Source organism: Octopus sinensis, linkage group LG27, assembly GCF_006345805.1.
Source record: "Octopus sinensis linkage group LG27, ASM634580v1, whole genome shotgun sequence".
Classification (NCBI taxonomy): Eukaryota; Metazoa; Mollusca; class Cephalopoda; order Octopoda; family Octopodidae; genus Octopus; species Octopus sinensis.
Genome location: NC_043023.1, coordinates 7568510 through 7587444, shown reverse-complemented (window position 1 = coordinate 7587444; position 18935 = coordinate 7568510). Strand labels below are relative to the sequence as shown.

The window sequence follows — 18935 nt, the reverse complement described above, 5'->3', positions numbered from 1 at the left end:
AAAATACCTGTACTTTTAAGTGCTAAATAGGTCACCTGTAGTTTCGTAAATTTAGCTGATTAAGCCACCTAGTTGACCTAATTTCATAGGTAAACTGAAAAGAAGTTAACTTCTTGATCACAATGTTATCTGAACAGCCATCATTGCAGTTAATTGGATCACCCAGATAGGTGCCCTGCATAGCATTGGAACCAAGGTAAACAACAAGATGGAGAAAAAGTTCTCAGAGCTATTATCATCATCATCATCATCATCATCATTGTTATCATCATCTAAGGTGGAAAACCAGGCAAAATGTTTCGTGACATTCAAATTCCACCAAGATAGACTTTGCCTTTCATCCTTTCAGGGTTGATAATAATAAGTACCAGTTATGCACTGGGGTTGATGTAACTGACTTATCCCGTCCCCTAAATTGCTCGCTTTATATCATATCGTTATCGTTGAGTTCAAATGCCGCTGGGGTCGACTTTGCTTTTCATCTTTTTGGGGGTCAATAAATTAAGTACCAGTTATGCACTGGGGTTGATGTAACTGACTTATCCTGTCCCCTAAATTGCTGGCTTTATATCATATTATCGTTATCATTGAGTGCAAATGCCGCTGGGGTCGACTTTGCTTTTCATCTTTTCAGGGTCGATAAATTAAGTACCAGTTATGCACTGGGGTTGATGTAACTGACTTATCCTGTCCCCTAAATTGCTGGCTTTATATCATATTATCGTTATCATTGAGTTCAAATGCCGCTGGGGTCGACTTTGCCTTTCATCTTTTCGGGGTTGATAATAATAAGTACCAGTTATGCACTGGGGTTGATGTAACTGACTTATCCTGTCCCCTAAATTGCTGGCTTTATATCATATCGTTATCATTGAGTTCAAATGCCGCTGGGGTCAACTTTGCCTTTCATCTTTTCGGGGTCGATAAATTAAGTACCAGTCATGCACTGGGTTCGATGTAATCGACTTAATCCCTTCCACCAAATTTGAGGCTTTGTGCTTCCAGTAGAAAGAATTATTAACATTATCATTATCAACCTCGGCAGAGGTTGACTTTGTCCTTTATCCTTTTGAGGTCGATAAATTAAGTACCAGTTGAGTAATGGGGTCAATGTAATTAACTTGCTCCTTCACCAAAAGTTACAGGCCTTGTGCCTATAGTAGAAAGAATTATTATTATTATTATGAAAATTGAAATCTATCAACATCAATGGAAATTGCAGCTGTGATACCAGTGCCAGTGGCACCTGAGGTTTCGTAAAAGTGGCTGATCAAACCATCCAGGTGACCAAATGTTTTGGAAAATTGAAGAAATACCTGTACTTTTAAGTGCTAAATAGGTCACCTGTAGTTTTGTAAAAGTGATTGAACAAATCACCTAGGTGACCAAATGGTGGTACGTAAAAAGAACCATCCGACTGTGGCCATTTGCCAGCCCCGTCTGGCACGTGAAAAGCACCCACTACACTCACGGAGTGGTTGGCATTAGGAAGGGCTTCCAGCCGTAGAAACATTGCCAGATCAGACTGGAGCCTGGTGCAGCCTTCTGGCTTCCCAGACCCCAGTTGAACCGTCCAACCCATGCTAGCATGGAAAACGGACACTAAATGATGATGATGATGATTATTATTATTATTACTATTATTATTATTATTTAAGGCGATGAGCTGGTAGAGGCGTTACTGCACCAAACAAAATGCTTAATGGCATTTTGTCTGTTTTTATACTCTGAGTTTGTAAACGAGAGGTGACAAGAATAGCTCCTTTGCACATTGCACAGTCGATACAATATGAAAAGGATAAATGTGTATAAGTACCAGAAGGAAAAAAGAGACACAACCAGGTAGAATGTTTAAGAGAAGATTTTATTGATAGGATAACGTGTATGTATTTGCATCATATATGCATAATAATAGACAGGCCGTCATGTATACAAAGTCTGTGTGCATTAAGTACAGAGCATTGAAAGAGTTTATAATAAAATAGTGAAACTCTGGAGTAGATTTAATATTCCTATAAAACATCCTGGATGTGAATGGAATTATAATAGAAGACTAACACTAACTTTATCTTTCATCTTTCTCGCGGTTAATCAAATAAAGTAGCTGTGAAATACTGGGGTAGATTTAATATACCATAAATCCTCGAGTATAATCCGCATTTTTTCCCCCAAAAATCCAAAGGTCAAAATCCCTAGTGCGTATTATATACGAGGTTAAAAATGAAAAATATTTTCTAAGCAATGTCCGAGTCTCTATTTGTTTGTCGGGTGCGAAAATACCTTAAGCTAAGCCTGAAAGCAATGAAGTCATAAAAGAATCATCCATAACTTGCAGTAAGCAACATTTATTAAACGTTATTACTGTTATTTCTTTATTTTCTGCAAACAAAATGCACAAAAAAGCTACACGTTTGCATTATGTTATATACACAATAATAATAAAGGACGTTACCGTATACAGTTTTACAAACCAAGGGCGTTATATAGACCTCCTTGGCTCAAGTTAGAGAAGTTTAGGTTTTTCAGAGGTACAGCCCCCTTAGAGTCCCCTGCGTATTATACTCAAGGGCGGACTATACTCGAGGATTTGCGGTACCTATAAAACATCCTGGATGTCAATGGAGTTATAATAGAAGACTAACACTGACTTCACCTTTTGTCCTTCTGGGGTTGATAGAGTAGCAGTGGTATACTGGGGAAGATTTTAATCAACTCTACTCTAAACATGTAATGTTCTTGTGCCAATATGGAAAGTTCAATATACTGAAGTATTCTTTATTGATTTTCTATTTTCTAATCGCCATCAGCAATACTGGAAGTGTTCCTATGGCAACCAGATCAGTTATGAACAAAGCTGCCCTCTTGCCAAAAGCATCGTTGAGGATCTCCAGAATTCCGTCAATGCCCACATTGCAGGGGAAAGGTTTGTGGTATCTTTTATCTTTTACTTGTTTGACTGTGGCCATGCTGGGGCACCACCTTGAAAATTTTTTAATTGAATGAATTGACCCCAATACTTATTTTAAAAAAAATCCTGCTACTTATTCAATTGGGCTCTTTTGCCAAACAACTAAGTTACGGGGACATAAACACCCCAACACCAGTGCCAAGCGGTGGTAGGGGACAAACACAGACACAAAGGCACACAAACGTATATATAACTTTATATATGATTGGCTTCTTTCAGTTTCCATCTACCAAATCCCCCTCATAAGGCTTTGGTCGGCCCAAGGCTATAGTAGAAGACACTTGCCCAAGGTGCCACGCAGTGGGACTGAACCCAGAATCATATGGTTGGTAAGCAAGCTACTTACCATACAGCCTCACCTGTGTCTATCTGGGTTCATATTTTCACTGTTTGCAGGTGTGTTACAGGTAGACAGAAGGTATGTTGTGTAACACCAGAATGATGTTAGCTGTGATATAAAGTATAGGAAAGGTTGGAGGTGGTGTGTGTGTGTGTGAACACGATTGCTGTTACTTCTGTTGGTATTATTTAACCCTGAGTCAGCCCATCTCCAGACCTATCATCAAAGATGTTCCAGCTGTGGTTATCAGATCTTTTATTTAGACATTCTTACAAACAATAACTCTGACATAGTGTATCTTGGACTACATTATCCAAAGTACAGTATAGCAATTAGTGTAAGCGTCTTTAGGTGTTGTTTAATCTCATACCAGTTCTTACCCAGTAAACCCATGACCAAAGACGTTCCAGCTGTGACCATCCCATCTTTTATTCAGACATGGTGTATCTAGGACTACATAATCCAAAGTATCCCTTCATTACTTAAGACAGCAGATTGTCATTTAAGGTACATTAAGGATTAATATATTTTGTAAAGGGGTCTCTGATTCCTTTTCCACTCTGACCCTATCTCTTCTCCCTATTTTCACTGATGTCCATCAGAAAGTAACCTTATTGGCTTTTTTATTTGCAGGTACACAGTGGCCAAATTTATGTTTGGACATGCTGAGACAATGGCCCCACTCTATGCTGCCCTGGGGCTCTTTAATGATTCGGATTTCCTCCAGTCAGAAAGCTACGAGCAGGTTGTCAACCGCAAGTTCCGTACCAGCTTCATCTTGCCGTTTGGTGCAAACATAGTCGCCGTTGCATACCACTGCAGCCCACAGCAGACATCCGATGCAGCAGAAAACACACAGGTGACTGACGCAGCGGGCAGTCGGCCGACATCAGAAGCAGTGGAGACTCGATGGGTAACCGAGGCAACGAACAGCAAGCATGATGATGGGCAGTCGGAAGACAAAAGGCCCAACCACGAGGACTACGTGGTGCAGTTCTACGTCAACAAACACCCAGTGGCTGTACCTGGATGCGGAGCGACCTGCCCCTTGGAGAAGTTCATGTCAAGATACGGGAGCTTCCTAAACTGTAACTACGAGGAGATTTGTTCATTGGATTCCTCGAAAGTTGAGCTTTAAATCTGTTGCTGCTCTTGTTATTATTTCCCAGCAACAGATTTCAAATATTGGTCAAATACTGGGAAAGGGTTAGCTTTAATATTCCTATGTTAAGTCATTGTTGTTGCTGTCGTCATCATCAATATCATCGTCACTGCCACCATTGATTGTTACCATCATCATCACCTTTACCAGGGGATGTCTTAAGGTATGGGTACCATATGCAGTTGCCCCAGGGCCTCATGGGTCTAGGGGCTCTAATTGTGAACCATGCACACTATTGCTTACTGTCAATATATAAATATGATAGGGCCTGGTATATTGATTTGCCCCGGGGTGGAGGTCTACAGTGCTGCTGAGGTGACCCTGTCATCATCATCATCACCATCACCACCCTTACCATCATTGTCCACTGCCATCATCATCGTCATCATCATCACAATCACCATCTCTATCACCACCGTTACCATTATTGACTACCCTCATCACCTCCATCATCTTTATCTTCATTGCAATCATCAGCGCCATAACCATCTTCTTTGTCATCATCATCATCATCATCATTGTCACAATCATCATCATTGCTGTTGTTGATCGTTGTCATCACCATCATCATCACATCGTTGATACATCATCATTGTCATCACTGTCATCATCATCATCACCACCATCGTCATTGACATAATTTCCAACATCGTCATCATTGTCATCATCCTTATCATTTAGCTGTTGTACGATCACTTTCACCTTACTTGTTCAGGTTATCTCTACAGATAGGCGCAGGAGTGGCTGTGTGGTAAGTAGCTTGCTAACCAACCACATGGTTTCGGGTTCATTCCCACTGCGTGGCATCTTCTTCTGCATTGACCATCCTCCTCATTTAAAATATTTTAATACCCTACAGTACTATATCTTAAATGTGTACCAGGTACTCATCATCATCATCGTTTAACGTCCACTTTCCATGCTAGCATGGGTTGGACGATTTGACTGAGGTCTGGCGAACCAGACTCCAATCTTGATCTGGCAGAGTTTCTACAGCTGGATGCCCTTCCTAACACCAACCACTCCAAGAGTTTAGTGGGTGCTTTTAAAGTGCCACCGGCATTAGGGCCAGTCAGATGGTACTGGTAACAGTCATGGAAAATCGTGTGTTTTTTTACGCGTCACCTGCACACCGGCACAAGAGCCAGTAAGGTGATGCTGGTAACGATCATGCTCAAAAGGTGCTTTTTATGTGCAAGTTAGCCACTCTGGCAACAATTACGCTTTGATGGTGCTCTTAGTGCTCCACTAGCACGGATGCCAGTCATTGAATTTGATTTTGATTCCAATTTCATTTGCCTCAACAGGTCTTCACAAGCAGTGTCCACTGAAGAGAATGCACGCATAAGTGGGCTGGTTACACACCTGGCTTAAGCTATTGATGCTGGGAATTAAAATGTTAGCTAAAATATACATGTATGACAAATTAAGAAATTCTTTTGAAGATGACACACCTTTTACATTTAAAACTATGTGTATGAGTATAAAATATTAAACTTTCAATCACATTATTGAAATCTCAAAGCTATGAGATAATCCAGGATTAATTCCAAACAATGTGAATGAAGAAGCTTTACATTTAACTGAATAATTTGAATGTTAAAGGGTTAAAAACATATACCGTAAATCCTTGAGTATAATCTGCATTTTTTCCCCCAAATTTAAAGGTCAAAATCCCTAGTGTGTATATACGAGGTTAAAAATGAAAAATATTCTCTAAGCAATGTCCTAGTCTCTATTTGCTGTCTGGCAATGTTTATTCAAACGCATTTTGTGATGTGGGGCGCGAAAATACCTTAAGCTAAGCCTGAAAGCAATGAAGTCATAAAAGAATCATCCATAACTTGCAGTAAGCAACATTTATTAAAATAAAAGTATTCAGAACACAGAATAACATGTAACAAAAACAATTTGCAAACATATTTACATTCCCATATAACAGTTAAGAACATCACAATTATTGTATTACACATGCATGGAAGTGTTTGTTCAACTAGGTGCTGCTGGCTTAATTACATATGACTCAAGTTAGAGAAGGGGTGCGTATTATACACAAGGTTTAGGTTTTTCAGAGATACAGCTCCCTAAAAATCCCCTGCAAATTATATACGAGGTTAAAAAGGAAAAATATTTTCTAAGCAATGTCCGAGTCTCTATTTGCTGTCCGGCAATGTTTATTCAGACACATTTTGTGATGTCAGGCACAAAAATACCTTAAGCTAAGCCTGAAAGCAATGAAGTCATAAAAGAATCATCCATAACTTGCAGTAAGCAACATTTATTAAACGTTATTACTGTTATTTCTTTATTTTCTGCAAACAAAATGCACAAAAAAGCTACACGTTTGCATTATGTTATATATACAATAATAATAAAGGACATTACCATATACATTTTTACAAACCAAGGACGTTATATAGACCTCTTTGATTCAAGTTAGAGAAGGGGTGCATATTATACACAAGGTTTAGGTTTTTCAGAGGTACAGCCCCCTAAAAATCCCTTAAGCTAAGCTTGAAAGCAATGAAGTCATAAAAGAATCAGTGGTTATAAGGCGGCGATCTGGCAGAATCGTTAGCACGCCGGGTGAAATGCTTTGCGGTATTTCGTCTGCCGCTACGTTCTAAGTTCAAATTCCGCCGAGGTCGACTTTGCCTTTCATCCTTTCGGGGTCAATTAAATAAGTACCAGTTACGCACTGGGGTTGATATAATCAACTTAATCCGTTTGTATGTCCTTGTTTGTCCTCTCTGTGTTTAGCCCCTTGTGGGTAGTAAAGAAATAAGTATTAGTGGTTATAGTTGTTGTATAGTCCAAGGTCAGTTCTGATCCAGTAGACCTATGATCAAAGACGTTCCTGCTGTGACCACCCCATCTTTTATTCTGACATAGTGTATCTAGGAGTACATTATCTAATGTGCAGTATAACAGTATTAAAATAAAAGTATTCAGAACACAGAATAATATGTAACAAAAACAATTTGCAAACATATTTACATTCCAATATAACAGTTAAGAACATAACCATTATTGTATTACGCATGCGTGGAAGTGTTTGTTCGACTAGGTGCTGCTGGCTTAATTACGCACATTCAAGTTATGGAAGGGGTGCGTATTATACACAAGGTTTAGGTTTTTCAGAGATACAGCTCCCTAAAAATCCCCTGCAAATTATATACGAGGTTAAAAAGGAAAAATATTTTCTAAGCAATGTCCGAGTCTCTATTTGCTGTCCGGCAATGTTTATTCAGACACATTTTGTGATGTCAGGCACAAAAATACCTTAAGCTAAGCCTGAAAGCAATGAAGTCATAAAAGAATCATCCATAACTTGCAGTAAGCAACATTTATTAAATGTTATTACTGTTATTTCTTTATTTTCTGCAAACAAAATGCACAAAAAAGCTACACGTTTACATTATGTTATATATACAATAATAATAAAGGACGTTACTGTATACATTTTTACAAACCAAGGACGGTATATAGACCTCTTTGATTCAAGTTAGAGAAGGGGTGCATATTATACACAAGGTTTAGGTTTTTCAGAGGTACAGCCCCCTAAAAATCCCTTAAGCTAAGCTTGAAAGCAATGAAGTCATAAAAGAATCAGTGGTTATAAGGCGGCGATCTGGCAGAATCGTTAGCACGCCGGGTGAAATGCTTTGCGGTATTTCGTCTGCCGCTACGTTCTAAGTTCAAATTCCGCCGAGGTCGACTTTGCCTTTCATCCTTTCGGGGTCAATTAAATAAGTACCAGTTACGCACTGGGGTTGATATAATCAACTTAATCCGTTTGTATGTCCTTGTTTGTCCTCTCTGTGTTTAGCCCCTTGTGGGTAGTAAAGAAATAAGTATTAGTGGTTATAGTTGTTGTATAGTCCAAGGTCAGTTCTGATCCAGTAGACCTATGATCAAAGACGTTCCTGCTGTGACCACCCCATGTTTTATTCTGACATAGTGTATCTAGGAGTACATTATCTAATGTGCAGTATAACAGTATTAAAATAAAAGTATTCAGAACACAGAATAATATGTAACAAAAACAATTTGCAAACATATTTACATTCCCATATAACAGTTAAGAACATAACCATTATTGTATTACGCATGCGTGGAAGTGTTTGTTCGACTAGGTGCTGCTGGCTTAATTACGCACAATTCAAGTTATTGAAGGGGTGCGTATTATATACAAGGTTTAGGTTTTTCAGAGGTACAGTCCCCTAAAAATCCCCTGCATATTATACTCAAGGGCAGGCTATACTCAAGGATTTACAGTATACATATGTAACTGAGACCTTTAGTGATATGCTGTGCTAGAGAGAACTTGTCAAGCCAAGTGAAATCGTAGTCATTGCCAGTGTCTAGTGAATGGCGCCTGTGAAGTCATACTTATGGTTGTTGGCGGTAGTGTGGTCTTTGAATGTCAGGCTCACAGAGGCGATAACAAGTGACCCAGGCCTCTCATAATGTGCTGTGCTTGAGAAGACATGTGAAGCTTAGTGAAATTGTAGTTGTGGTCGAGCTGGCAGAAACGTTAGCACACCGGTCGAAATCCTTAGCAGTATTTTGTCTGCCGCTACGTTCTGAGTTCAAATTCTGCTGAGGTCGACTTTGCCTTTCATCCTTTCGCGGTCGATAAATCAAGTATCAGTTACGCACTGGGGTCGATATAATCGATTTAATCCGTTTATCTGTCCTTGTTTGCCCCCTCTATGTTTAGCCTCTTGTGGGTAGTAAAGAAATAGGTATTTCGTCTGGTATTACGCTCTGAGTTCAAATTCCGCCAAGGTCGACTTTGCCTTTCATCCTTTCGCGGTCGATAAATTAAGTACCAGTTACGCACTGGGGTCGATATAATCGACTTAATCCGTTTGTCTGTCCTTGTTTGCCCCCTCTGTGTGTAACCTCTTGTGGGCAGTAAAGAAATAAGTTGGGGTCATTGCTAGTGTCATGTGAATGGCATCTGTGAAATCGTAATGATGGCTGATGCTGGTAGCATAATCTTTCCATGCCGGGTCTCACAGAGGCAATAACAAGTGACCTGTTGCTGGCGTCATGTAAATGGCACCTGTGCTGGTGGCATATAAAAAAGCATCCATTACACTCTCGGAGTGAATGGCATTAGGAAGGGCATCCAATCATAGAAACCAAGCCAAATTCAGACCAGAGCCTGGTACAGCTCTCCAGCTTACCAGTTCCACTCAAACCGTCCAACCCATACCAGCATGGAAAGCAGATGTTAAGTGATGATGAAGAAACCTTATGTCTGTATTCAATGCTTACTGAGGTCAATTTTACCTTTTGTTGTTCTGGGGTCGGTAAAATATAATACCAGTCAAATATTGGGGTTGATCGTTTCAGTTATAAATCCCTTTCTCCAATGCTTATAATCAAAATTATATATAAAACAAGTCAGTATAATCATCTTTATTTTTTTTATATGCAAAAAGAATAACCAGATGTGTTTACATCTGTTTTAATTTCCATAGCAAAGTTTTTGAGAACTGCAGTTTATCTTCATTAAATGTATTTTACAATATGCATACATACATACATATACATACATACACACACACACACACACATATATATATATATATATATATATATATACACACACACATATATACACGTATATATATGCACACATATATATAATATAAATATATATATATAAGTATATATATATCTATATATATAAATATTATATATATAAGTATATATATCTATATATATAATATATATATATATAAGTATATATCTATATATATAAATATATATATATATAATAAGTATATATATCTATATATACATATATATATATAATATAAGTATATATATTATATATAAATACATACATATATACATATATCTATATATAAATGTACATATACATACATAAGGCAGCGATACTTATGTATATATATATATATATATATATACACACACATATATATATACTAGCAGTATCGCCCGGCGTTGCTCAGGTTGTAAGGAAATAACAATAAAGCATTTTTAGAGAGTTATAGCCAAAAAATAGCAAAAAAATGGAAAAAAAATTATGGTAAATTTTTTTGAGAGTTAAAAAAGTGGATTTGCGTCCCCTAGACGGTCTGTGGTTTGGGTTTATGATTCTCGACCCCATGTCGAATTATCGATTTTTTCAGAACTGGGAGAACTTTTCAAAATTTTCGCTGCGTTAGTTTTGAATTATGACATTGGGCTATGTGTGTGTCAAGTTTCATCAGAATCGGTTGAAAGCCGTGGTCAGAGTGAGGGTACGAGAAAACAGACACACAGAAAACGCACAGACAAACTGCCGTTTATATATAGAGAGATATACACACACATATATATATATAAGTATACACGTACATACATACATATATATAAGTATACACATACATACACATATATAAACAAAATATATTATATGCAAAATCAATATATTTTATATGAAAAATTATTTTGAATAAAGAAATAAGTGAAACCCTGATTCAATATGTTAATTCTTGTTGCCTTTTTGCAGTAATTTGCATCATTTTCAGAAAGGAAAGCCACAATTTGGGGGAGATTTGGTTGCTGTTTCTAGCTGGCTGAACATCCATATAGATGCTCCTTCATTGGGTAGCGTGTATTTATATATGTATGTATATATATATATATATATATATATATATATACATATACACTAAGGTCTGTCCTGATCCAACAGATACATGATCAAAGGTGTTCCAGTCGTGACCATCCCATCTTTTATTCAGATACAGTGTATCTAGGACTACATTATCTAATGTATAGTGTAGTAGTTAGTATTAGTGGTTGCAGTTGGTGTTGTTGTTATTTAGCCCTAGGTCAGTCCTAATCCAGTAGACCTATGATCAAGATGTTCCAGCTGTGACCTTCCTGTCTTTTAATCAGGCATAGCTTATCTAAGACTACATCATCTAATGTACAATAGTCTTGGTGGCCATAGCTGTTTTTGTTGTTGTTTTTTAGCCCTGGGTCAATCCTGATCCAACAAGTATATGATCAAAGATGTTCCAGCTGTGACCATCCCAACTTTTATTTAGTCACAATGTATCAAGGACTACACTACATTGTACCTTAATTAAAAATGTACAGAGTAATTAATATTAATGGCTATAATTGTTGTTCAGTTCAACTTTGATCTAATAGATATACAATCTCAAAGCTTTCCAGATCTGCCCATCCTGTCTATTGCATACAGTGCTCAGGTGTCTATAAAAAAGTCTCTTTGTGAACGTGGCCTGGGCATTATTGTCGACAACGATTTGCATTGGACAAAACACATTGCTAAAATTGCTAAGAAGGCTGAGGGTGTCTTGGCATCACTTTCTTTTGTGAGCCGCTCTCCGGCTATCTATCTGAGGCTTTATATAGTCAGATTAAAGAAAAAATTATAATATTTATAGAATGAATATCTATAGAATGAATATCGCCGAGGGCTGCCTGCGGCCCTGGGAACCGCGATCGAAATTCGCCGATGTCTACGTTCAGGAGCTGCCGAGAAATTTGTTTGAAATATTAAAGAGAAGGTGGTTAAGGGGAGGTAATTACATGTGACGAATACCAGGTAGTTACGCCCTTTACGTATTTTTTATTCCTTTACTTGTATCAGCCATGCTGGAGCACCGCCTTTAGTCGAACAAATCGACGCCAGAACTTATTCTTAATAAGCTAGTACTTATTTTATCGCCTTTTTGCCGAACCGCTAAGTTGCAGGGACATAAACACACACCCACACTGGTTGTCAAGTGATAGGGGAGGTACAAATACAGTTACATATATACACACAAATACATATACGACGGGCTTCTTTCAGTTTCCATCTACCAAATCCACTCACAAGACTTTGGTCGGCCCGAGGCTATAGTAGAAGAACTTGCCCAAGGTGCCATGCAGTGGGACTGAACTTGGAACTGTATGGTTTAGAAGCAAGCTTCTTACCACACAGTCACTCCTGCGCCTATCTATCTATCTGTCTGTCTGCCTGCCTATCTATCTATCTATCTATCTGTCTGCCTATCTATCTATCTGTCTGTCTGTCTATCTATCTATCTGTCTGTCAGTCTGTCTATCTATCTATCTATCTATCTATCAAAATTATATAGAGATAGATATGGGGGTTAGCTTTAAAACGTTTCTTCAGACCCTATGCTTATAGATTTTTAGTCTTATCTGAGAAGATTAGGGACCTATCAATAGTCTAATGTTGGCTATCTCAATAGAAATTCCTTATTTATAGACATCAGTTGGCTCAAAACAGACCACGCATGCTGGTTTGGCAAGCGGTCTGATTTGAAATATCCAACTGGCATGAACGTGGCGTGGCGAGCTGGCAGAATCGTTACTAGTATCACAGTTCCGATTCTACAGAAAATTGGTAAGAATGCCTCAGGAAAGAATCTATGGATAGCATTAACGGGCAAACATTAAAAAAAGGCACGGAGGAATCCCAGGGATAGACCTTGAGCAAGTAGTTCGGATAACATCCATGCGCTCAGTTTGTCTGACGGGACCCGATGGAAGATGGGCTCGAGGACTGTGCCCCTGTGACCCTTCCAGGAATTAAGCGGGTGAAAAAGATTTGTCGAGATTTACAATCACAAATAATCCACACACATAAACACATATTATTTCTTTACTGCCCACAAGGGGCTAAACACAGAGGGGACAAACGAGGACAGACAAAGGGATTAAGTCGATTACATCGACCCCAGTGCGTAACTGGTACTTAATTTATCGACCCCGAAAGGATGAAAGGCAAAGTCGACCTCGGCGGAATTTGAACTCAGAACGTAAGCATTTCGTCCGGCGTGCTAACGTTTCTGCCAACTCACCGCCTTACACATAAACACATATTCCTGGATATATTGGTTTCAGTGGAGGCGGAATTTGAATTCAGAACGTAACAGCAGATGAAATACCGCTAAGCATTTCGCCCGGCGTGCTAACGTTTCTTATTTCTTAACTGCCCACAAGGGGCTACACACAGAGGGGACAAACAAGGACAGGCAAAGGGATTAAGTCGATTATATCGACCCCAGTGCGTAACTGGTACTTATTTAATAAAACCAAGAGAAAATCATGTTTTATAAACACATTCTACCAGTACACGAAGTTTAAAAGTGTTTAGTTAACTAGAAATTGTGTTGACATCTGCCGTTCAAAAGGAAACGATCCGTCAAACTCCCTCGTCTGCACCATCTGGGCCAACAACAGCCAGGACAAAGGTACATACATGAGTGGTGATGTGAAACCTCAGAATCCTTAAGTAACGGTGTAAAACACACACATAGACACAAAATCGTATTCATTTTGATAGCATATATACAACAAGTTACCTCCCTTGTCATAACACGAGTTACCTCCCTTACTCTCGTATTCTTATTTTAAACACGTTTACATGGTAGCTGATGTCGCTCGCATGGCAAATTAAATTCAGACATACATAATCCGTTATATCTATATATATATAAAGCTGTAGTTGTCTGTGTGTGGCAGGTTTGGTAGCCTTCAACTAACACAATCTCCTCCCGAGACCCTGTGGGACAAGTTGACCAAAATTGAGAGTATGATAGAAGAAGGCTTGCTCTTCCTTCTGTAGAAGATAAAATTCAAATCAGACCATGTTAACACCAAAAATTATTTACATCAAAAAGGTGCTTTTTCTCTGTGGAAATCCCTATTTTTTACGATTTTTTTACTGCTGTGTCGTCATTTTTTCGGTGTATTTCAACCAGAAAATGTTCACTTGAAGAGAATAACAAGCAAATTTTTACTTTTCAAAAATTCCAATTCTAAAGGGTCGAAAAGAAAACAAACCCGAGCAACCCTGGGCGATACTGCTAGTATACATACATATATATATATATATATATAATATATATATATATATATATTATATATATATATATATATATATATATATATATATATGTGTGTGTGTGTGTGTGTGTATATATACACATATATATATGTATGTATGTATATGTATATATGTATGTATATATATATATATATATGTGTGTGTGTGTATATTGGTGAGGGAGGGGGTGACATGGAGAGTTGGGTGTGAGTGGATGTATATATAACTGATGTAAGATGCAAGCACCCCACCTCCCAAGTTTTATTGATTAGAAATTCTTGGCTTGGCTTATATGTAGCTAATCTGCTAACGCCCATTTATATCATCATCATCGTCATCATCTTCGTCATCGCCATGACCATCACCACCACAATAACCTAATCGTCATAATTAGCAGCATCATTGTCATTACCATCGACGTGATCATTATCATCATCATCATCTTTGTTGTCATAATAGTCATCATTATCGCCATCACCATCATCATCATTATCGTCATTATCATCGTTGTCGTAGTCATCATTATGATCACCATCATCATCATCATCATCATCATCATCGTCGTCGTCATGTATTAAGAACTACGTTTCCTGAAATTAGTCCGGCAACCTTCCTTGAAAATCTTGTTATTTTCCCTTCTCAACATTACGGATTTTTATTCAAAGAGAAGACCACACACTGTATGCATGCATGCATGCATGTATGTATGTATGTATGTATGTATGTACGTACGTACGTATGTATGTGTATTGTATGTATGTATGTGTGTATTGTATGTATGTGTGTATTGTATGTATGTGCGTATTGTATGTATGTATGTGTGTGTGTGTATGTATGTGTGTGTATGTATTGTATGTATGCATGTGTGTGTATGTATGCATGTATGTATATACGTATGTATGCATGATGTATGTATGTGTGTGTATGTATTATATATATGTGTGTGTGTGTGTATAATTTCACGCTATGTCAGAATATACGACCGAGAAATCAGAGCGCGACGAAGTCCTAGGCCAGCAATCAGTTGTCTTAGCTTAAAAGTTATAACTGTACCAAGAAACATAACTTTGCTGGCCTTAAATCTCACTTGTTGGTTATTTCCCTTGTAAAGTAAGTCGTGACGTATAGAACTGGTGTGTGTGTGTTGGTTAGACGACGCGGGTCGCCGTTGTATATATATATATATATATATACAAATGTGGCCGTTGCCAGCGCCGCCCTGACTGGCCTCCGTGCCGGTGGCACGTAAAAAGCACCATGCGATCGTGGCCGTTTGCCAGCCTGGTCTGGCACCTGTGCCAGTGGCACGTAAAAACACCCACTACACTCTTGGAGTGGTTGGCGTTAGGAAGGGCATCCAGCTGTAGAAATATTGCCAGATCAGACTGGAGCCTGGTGCAGCCTTCTGGCTTCCCAGACCCCAGTTGAACCGTTCAACCTATGCTAGCATGGAAAGCGGACATTAAACGATGATGATGATGATATATATATATATATATATATATATATATATATATATATATATATATAATATATATATATATATACAGAGAGAGAGAGAGAACTCTAATTCTCCCCTTTTTTTCCATTTTTTCACCCTTGCACTTTCTTTAGCTATCTTCTCATCCTTCCTTGTATTTTTTCTTATTCTATTGTCCTGTTTTAGCTTAAACATGCTATGTAAGCAAAGCCTGAAGATTGCCCCAAAGCACCAGATGTGGTATAAAATGCTGTCCATATCATTTTCATCGCATGAAACTCTTAGTAGCTCATAAAAATACATACTCTGTGTGTGTGCATGAAAAATGATATTTACTTTTTGTTCATCTTTTGAGTCCAATTCCTAGTGGTATCTTGTGTCCTTGAGCAAGACATTTTGTCTCATGTTGCTCCAGTCTACTCAGTTGGCAAAAATGTGCTGTACCAGTAATTTAAAGGGCCAGCCTTGGCACATTCTGTGTCATGCTGAATCTCCCTGAGAACTACGTTAAGGGTAGTCATGTCTGTGGAGTGCTCAGCCAGTTGCACGTTAATTTCACAAGCAAGATGTTACATTGATCAGATCAACTCCAACCTTTGTTGTTATAACCAATGGAATGTAAGGTACATATATATATATATATGTATATATATATATATATATATGTGTGTGTGTATGTATATATATATATATATAGGTGTAGGAGTGGCTGTGTGGTAAGTAGCTTGCCTACGAACCACATGGTTCCGGGATCAGTTCCACTGCGTGGCACCTTAGGCAAGTGTCTTCTACTATAGCCTCGGGCCGATCAAAGCCTTGTGAGTGGATTTGGTAGACGGAAACTGAAAGAAGCCCATCATATATATATGCATGTGTGTGTGTATATGGTTGTCACTTGACAACCGATGCTGGTGTGTTTACATCCCTGTAACTTAACGGTTCAGGAAAAGAGACCAATAGAATAAGTACTAGGCTTCCAAAGAATAAGTCCTGGGGTCGATTTGCTCAACTAAAAGCAGTGCTCCTGCATGGCCACAGTCACATGACTGAATCAAGTAAAAGAGTATATATAAATATATATATCATCATCATCATTTAATGTCCGTTGTCCATGCTGGCATGGGTTGGGTGGTTTGAGCAGGGCTGGTAAGCTGAGGGGCAGCACCAGACTCCAGTATCTGCTCTGGCATGGTTTCAACAGCTGGATGCCCTTCCTAACACCAACCACTCCATGAGTGTAGTGGGTGCTTTTGTTGCATGACACCGGTATCTTCCATGACTACGATTTCACTTGAGTTGATAGGTTTTCTGAAGCACAGCATATCACCAAGGCTCATAGTCAATTGTTGCATCCATGAGGCCCAACGCTTGATAGATGCTTTTTATGTGCCACTGGCAAGGGTGCCATTTATGCAACAATGGTACTGGCCACATCGCCTCTGTGAGGCCTGACACTTGAATGGTGCTCTTTACGTGCCACCAACATGAGCCCAATGTTTGAATGGTGCTTTTTACATGCCTCTGGCATGGGTGCTAGTTATGTGACACCAGCATTGGTCACATTGCATGTGAGGCCCAATGTTTGAATGGTGCTTTTTAAGTGCCACTAACATGAGCACCAGTTACATGACACAGCATTGAGGCCCAATGGTGCTTTTTACATTCCACTGGTACAGGTGCCAGTTATGACACTAACACCAACCACATTGCTGCTGTGAGGTCCAATGCTTAAATGGTGTTTTATGAGCCACCAGCATGGGCACTAGTTATGTGACACCAGCAACAACCACATTGCATCTGTTAGTCCCAATGCTTGAATGGTGCATTTTACGTGTCACTGGCACGGGTGCCAGTTATGTGACACCAGCATCCGCCACAACTATGATTCCGCTTGGCTTGAATGGTCGTTTCTCTCTCTCACAATAAGTGAGTGTGTTTGTATATACAAAGGTTATAGGTAGCTAGCTAGATATATAGACACATAGAAAGAGTGAGATAGATAGAGAGAGAGAATATACTAAACATAAATTATTAAAAATATTAATTCAGACAACAAATTAAAAAAACACAAACAATTTCGTATTGAAACAATAAAAATAAAAATCATAATATTCAATATTATCATCACATTCAACACATTAACATAATCATCAATATTATTATTAATATTATTATTATCAATATTATCACATATATTTTGCGTTGTGCCAGTCTAACAGAACCAAGATTTGTTGATGTTTTTTTACCTCTCAGAAGTCCAATAGATAACATATATATATATACATATACATACATAGATATATACATATATATATATACACACACATACATATATATATACATACATATATATACATACATAGATATATACATATATATATATATACACACACATACATATATATATACATACATATATATACATACATAGATATATACATATATATATATATACACACACATACATATATATATACATACATATATATACATACATAGATATATACATATATATATATATACACACACATACATATATATATACATACATATATATATATACATACATACATATATATATATACATATATATACATACATATATACACACATATATACATACATATGTGTGTGCATAGCATTGTGGTAAGTAGCTTGCTTCCCAATCACATGGTTCCAGGTTCAGTCCCACTGCATGGCACGTGTCTTCTACTATAGCCTAGGACCGGCCAAACCTTTGAAAGTGGATTTGGTAGACAGAAACTGAAAGAAGCCCACCCTATATATATATATATATATATGTAAAAATATACATATATACATGTGTGTGTGTACGTCTTGAAATGCTTTTCTTTTTTAGTCTCTATAATTCTAATTGTCACCATTACCATTATAAATGCTTAAATACCATTCTGGTTCCCCACTGCCCCAATCATCTCCCATTGTATTATTACCCCAACATCATCCACCGCCCTTGTGTCATTAAAAGAAATTATAATAATTTTCATTATTGCAATTATCATTATTATTATTATTATTATTATTATTATTATTAAGGCAGTGTGTTGGTGGAATTGTGAGCATGTCCGT

The 18935-nt window shown here is 38.0% G+C and overlaps 1 protein-coding gene across 1 annotated transcript in view; it reads left to right on the top strand.

Moving 5' to 3' along the window:
• Nucleotides 1-4961, top strand: part of LOC115225400 (multiple inositol polyphosphate phosphatase 1-like) — a 26686-nt gene extending 21725 nt beyond the window's left edge. Inside the window, exons 4-5 of the mRNA XM_029796356.2 lie at nucleotides 2808-2923; nucleotides 3942-4961. Coding sequence (XP_029652216.1) covers nucleotides 2808-2923; nucleotides 3942-4446 — 621 coding nt within the window. The 3' untranslated portion in view covers nucleotides 4447-4961. The remainder of the gene's footprint in view (nucleotides 1-2807; nucleotides 2924-3941) is intronic.
• The last annotated feature ends 13974 nt before the right edge of the window (nucleotides 4962-18935 follow it).